Source organism: Sinocyclocheilus anshuiensis, unplaced genomic scaffold, assembly GCF_001515605.1.
Source record: "Sinocyclocheilus anshuiensis isolate Anshui unplaced genomic scaffold, SAMN03320099.WGS_v1.1 scaffold863, whole genome shotgun sequence".
Classification (NCBI taxonomy): Eukaryota; Metazoa; Chordata; class Actinopteri; order Cypriniformes; family Cyprinidae; genus Sinocyclocheilus; species Sinocyclocheilus anshuiensis.
In genome coordinates, this window is record NW_015547725.1 from 522,502 (window position 1) to 527,876 (window position 5,375).

The window sequence follows — 5,375 nt, forward strand, 5'->3', positions numbered from 1 at the left end:
TCCTTGTGGGTACACACACACACACACACACACACACACACACACACACAAACACACACACACACACAAACAGGAAATTACCTTTAATTCTCCTGAATACAGTGGCAACATTTTACAGCTAGAGACAGCAAACAACAGTAAACATATAGTGTATAATTTCAGGAAACTGGTAACAATACTGATGTGGACAAACAAAGCAATCAGTTAACTGTGATTACTAACTGCTGATTTTGATGAACTGTATTACACTTGATATGGAAAAAAAAACACATGAACCATTTATCTATATTTATGACATTCTAGTGCAAGCAAAACTCATTCATGAAAGTCCATTTCAAATTTCTAGATATATGTGTTTGATCTAGACCAAATTTACAAGTACTAAAATTAACTCTCTTCAAGTCATTACCATAAAATATATCTACAAAAGTATAGATTATATTCAAACATTTAGGTTTTTAATTAAAAAAATATTTTACAAACTAATACTTGAACAGCAATCCTTTTCAAATAGTGTATTATATATATATATATTGGTGAGAAGCCAAGGAAAAGAGACATCTAATTGTGCTAAGATAATAAAAAATTCAGCATCTCTAAATAAGAATCCCTACAGTCCCACTGTGTGTTGTGATATTGAGAAGCCGAAGTACAAATATCTTGTTACACTGGTGCAGAATAACTCCTCAAGCCCAGATCTACAACAAAGAAATGAGATAAAATTAGGATATACACTATAAAATAGTTATTTAATACAAAACAAGATGATCACCACAGGAACAAAGGAACAAAGACGTTTCTTTTCTTTACTCCTTCTGAAGGTTTGAAAGAAAAGACCACGGGGAATCTGTGACCTATGTTGTGTAATTCCCCTGCTGCTCTCAAGGGACAGACATCAAAGGATGGTGTAAAACACCTATAACCGCTGCCAGTCCCTGTCATCTATAGTTAGTCCTTGATGCCAGTAAAGAGCAAAACCTGGTTATATACAGTATATTACGTAATTCACTTTCCCCAGAGGACCTGAAGTAGGCACTCACCCGCAAAGTGTTGTCCCATGATCCCGAGCAGAACGCGGTACCATCAGGTGAAACTCTGACAGTGCTGACCCGATTTTCATGGCCAAAGAGAATTGCCACTCTGGTACCTTTCAGGACATCCCAGACGTTAATGGTGTAGTCATTATGTCCTGCAAACAGCAATCGGCCTGTGGAAAAACATTATAGGAAACAAGGGAAAAAGGTTATTGTTTAATATAATATTATGTCAAGTCATTTATTTATATACAATACAGATGTTCAAAGCAGCTTCACATTAATACACAGGAATATAACAGAAATGTTGCAAAATTAATCAATTATAATATGAATTCAATTTCAGCTCTAAGGCAACTCTACAGACAATACTGCCTCGATTAGTTTAATGTTGATTCAATTTAGCTCAATAGGATTGTTGCAAAATTCATCAGTTATGATCAGCTATAAAGCAGCTCTATAGTCAGTAGAGCTGAGCAAGTCAGATTAGTGTTAATTTAATTCAGTTCAATAACAGTGCAAAGTTAATCAATTATGAAATGAGTTCAAGTCAGCTATAAAGCAGCTCTAACAGAAGGCAAAAGAGTCATTATTCAGCTCAGTTCAAAGTTGATTCAGTTCAGTTCAATAAGTCTCAAAGTTCATCAATTATGAAACAAATTGGATTCAGCTATAAAGCAGCTGTATAGGAAAAAGTAGTGTCATTATCCAGCTCAATTCAGTTCAAGTTTTGTTCTCATTCTATAGTGTCAGTGAAAATATTACAGAATATAAATGGTCTTTTTTGTCTTTTAATGGTCTTTTGTGTATTTAATTGCAAGTTTAGTAATATTGTTCAGTATAAATTCGCGTATCTTGTCAGTGTCTGCGCTTGCTTGGCCATTTGTTGTGGAGAAAATAAGGAAAGTGTGTTCAAGCGCCAGCAGAAAACAGTGTAAAGAAATACTCTTTGAGAGAAGCAGTCTTTATCAGTGGAAGTTAAAAGCAGCTCGTAAGTGTATTTACTTGTGTCATTAGTGTTTAGTGCAGCTGTCGTTGCTAGGAAACGCTTGTTTTGTTTACTGTGTGGAGACGTGCTGATATTGCGTTTGGTCTTGTTCTGTATCGCGTATCTTGTCAGTGTCTGCACTTGCTTGGCCATCTGTTGTGGAGAAAATAAGGAAAGTGTGTCCAGCTGAATTAATGTAGTATTTTGTTAGAAGGGTATAAAAAAGCTTAGTTTACCACGGCAGCGGTCGCGTGAAGGCCTCCTCGTGTGAAGACCGAAGAGTGTAAAGACCATCGACTCTACATATGTAGTTGTTTTTTTGGTGTTTGGTTTAGTGTTATGCTAGAATCATTTTTATACTCTTATACCTTTTGTTCTTTAATATTTTGAATTGTTTTTAGCTTTATTTTTTGTTTTTCATTTAAATGTTAAGTTTTGAAATTTTGTTCTATGCATTTGTCATTTTTATTTCATCTCTTTATTTTTAAAATATGTATAGGTAGTATTTATAAAGTTGTAGCTTTTAGTTTGGGATCTGTTTTTAGTTGTTTTAATACTACAATTGATTGCTTCTGTTGTCCTCATTTGTAAGTCACTTTGGATAAAAGCATCTGATAAATGACTAAATAAAAAATAAAAAAATAAATGCACAGACATTTTTAATCTTCTTTTAATTACTCTGAAAGCTACACCTGAGAGGAAGATTATCAGTAAATTATCAGTAAATGGATTATCAGTGAAATTTGGGTTTCACATGACTTGGCCTCACACAAAACAAACATATGTTTAGGTTAAACCTAGATTTCGGTTCATAAGACTTGGAAGGTAATGCTGGAGTGTGGATTTTTGTGGTACTTTTATGTAGTTTTTGGTCAATTTTTTTTGTAGCCTGCCACTGTCCATCCCCTTACATTGTCTGGAAAAAAAAAATGATTCTGCTAAATTTCTCCTTGTGGGTTCCACAAAAGTCATACAGGTTTGGAACAACATGAGGGTGAGTAAATGATGACAGAATTGTTATATTCAAGCCTTCTATTTTCACTCTCTGAATATTTCTTCATGATAAGTGTTTTTGAAGACTACAGTACATCATAATACTCTTCTTGAGCAAGATAACTGTCATAAATCTACACTCCCTTATGAGACACATGTTAGACACATGCTATCCTGGCAAGTGTGGGCATCACAGCTGAGATACTTGCCTGTTCTCTAATTTGACTCTGTTGAGCAACATTCCTTGAAAACCTTGGGTTTCATTACAGCAGATATCTCTATGTCACTAATAACCATGTGTCTTGTGTACCAAAATAAGGTTAAGCACAGTATAGTCAGTGCTTATAAAAAGCCCTAGTAAAAACCTAGAGCAGTGTATGGGAGTCAGTGCATCACATGTAAGTGAGATGTCAGAGCAACATGTTGACCGATGACCAGTTCAAAGAAATAATTTACCAAACAATGAAAATTCTGTCATCATTTACTCCCCCCCATGCTGTTTAAAACCGGTATGACTTTATTCCGTTAATCATAAAAAGACAAAGGTAACTCTTTGGAATGCAATGAAAAGAAACTGAATTTCAAGCTTTAAAAAGCACATGAACAAATCAGTTAGGCTTCATGACACATACATTATATAAGTCTTCCGAACCAAGAGCAACATTATTGCTTTTGTGTGAGAAATAGATACAAATTAAGGGCCCTAGTTTAACGATCTAAGCGCATGGTCTAAAGCGCACGGCGCATGTGCACTCAGGGCGTGTCCGAATCCACTTTTGCTAGTTTAACGACGAGAAAACGGTCGGCGCGCCCGGGCGCATGGTCTAAACGGGTTGTCCCTATTCTCTTAATGAGTAATGGGTGTTTTTTTGGGCGTAACGTGCAATAAACCAATAAGTCTCCCCTTTAAAAGCCAGTTGCGCTCGCACCATGGCGGGTTCGCTATTTACATGGCGGAATGTAATTTTCATTTTTAAAAATGTTTGTTTGCTGCTGCGCGTCCCTGTGTGTGTAATAAGCAAAGTGTATGCGCGTTGTGCACCCGCCTATAGGCGCATATTACTAACGTGCTCTTTAAATAACAAATATTGCGCCAGACTTTAGAACAGGTTTGAGTTGGTCTATGGCGCAGTCTATTTTCAGTTCCTCAAAATAGTAACGTGCCAACAATGCGCCTGAACACACCTCTTTTTTAGACCAGCACGCCCATGGGCGCACAATTGGGCGCAAATGCATTTGCTATTTAAACAACGCAGCGCAGGACGGGAAAATGAGAACTGCGTTGGGCTGAAACTAGCAAAAACACTTGCGCCGCGCCTTGCGCCGCATTCTGCCGGGTGTATGATAGGGCCCTAAATTTGTTTAACAAAAATCACAATCCGCAAATGTCATTCTTTTGAATGTCATACATTCAATTATGACACCCGCAACATGTCACATCATGTTTGACATAAACGAAGCACTCAAAAAAGATGGATGTTTGATATCAAATCTGGCATGACAGGTTTTTAACGTGTTTACCATGTATAACTTCCTTTATGACTTTCTTTATTTCTGTAGAACGCAAATATTTTGAACCATTTTTGCCTATACAATGAAAGTCGGTGGGGTCCAAAACAACAAGAGACCCCATTAACTTTCATTGAATTTTCATATTATTTTGGGTTCCACAGTAGAAAGAAAGAAATACAGGTTTGGAACAACATGGCGGTGAGTAAATTATGACAACATTTTGATTTTTGGGTGAAATATCCCTTTAATGCATCATATTTAAAAGTAAAAATGCTCAGTTGAGTCGACACTTGAGAATTGCAGCTGATGTAAAGATTTTCAGTGAATAATGAGTAAATTTGGTAACACTTTTTGTTTTGATGGTTCCCTTTATACATCCTTCTGACTATAAGTAACTTTGCAAGTACAAGTCAGCTTATTCTACTCTCAACCCTTACCTAAGAGTTTAAAGGGGTCATATGATGCTTTTTTAACGATCATTATTTTGTGTATTTGGTGTAACAGAATATGTTGACATGCTTTAATGTTCAAAAAACAATATTTTTCAAATACTGTACATTATTGTAGGTCCTCTATGCCCCGCCTCTCTCAAATGCTTAGTTTTCTACAAAGTCCCTCCTACCGACAAGCGCAGTGTGCGCTGATTGGCCAGCTGACCCAGTGCATTGTGATTGGCCGAACACCGCAAGCACTCGTCGGAAATGTAACGTCCCTTACCATAATCGCGAGCTTCATCTTTCAAAATAAATGTAAAGACAGTAAATAATGTCATTAGTTTTACCATCAGTTCAAGCCCGAAAGGGGAACAGAGTCGTGTGACAGACACAGTGATGAAGCTGTTATGTGTT

At 36.6% G+C, this 5,375-nt stretch overlaps 1 protein-coding gene across 2 annotated transcripts in view; it reads right to left on the reverse strand.

Moving 5' to 3' along the window:
* Positions 1-540: 540 nt before the first annotated feature.
* LOC107704270 (guanine nucleotide-binding protein subunit beta-5-like) overlaps positions 541-5,375 on the reverse strand; it is a 24,921-nt gene continuing 20,086 nt past the window's right edge. For both annotated transcript variants that reach the window (XM_016507152.1, XM_016507151.1), the window contains 2 exons: positions 1,041-1,207; positions 541-698 (listed from right to left, as the gene is read on the reverse strand). In XM_016507152.1, the coding sequence (XP_016362638.1) occupies positions 687-698; positions 1,041-1,207 (179 nt within the window). In that variant the 3' untranslated portion in view covers positions 541-686. The remainder of the gene's footprint in view (positions 699-1,040; positions 1,208-5,375) is intronic.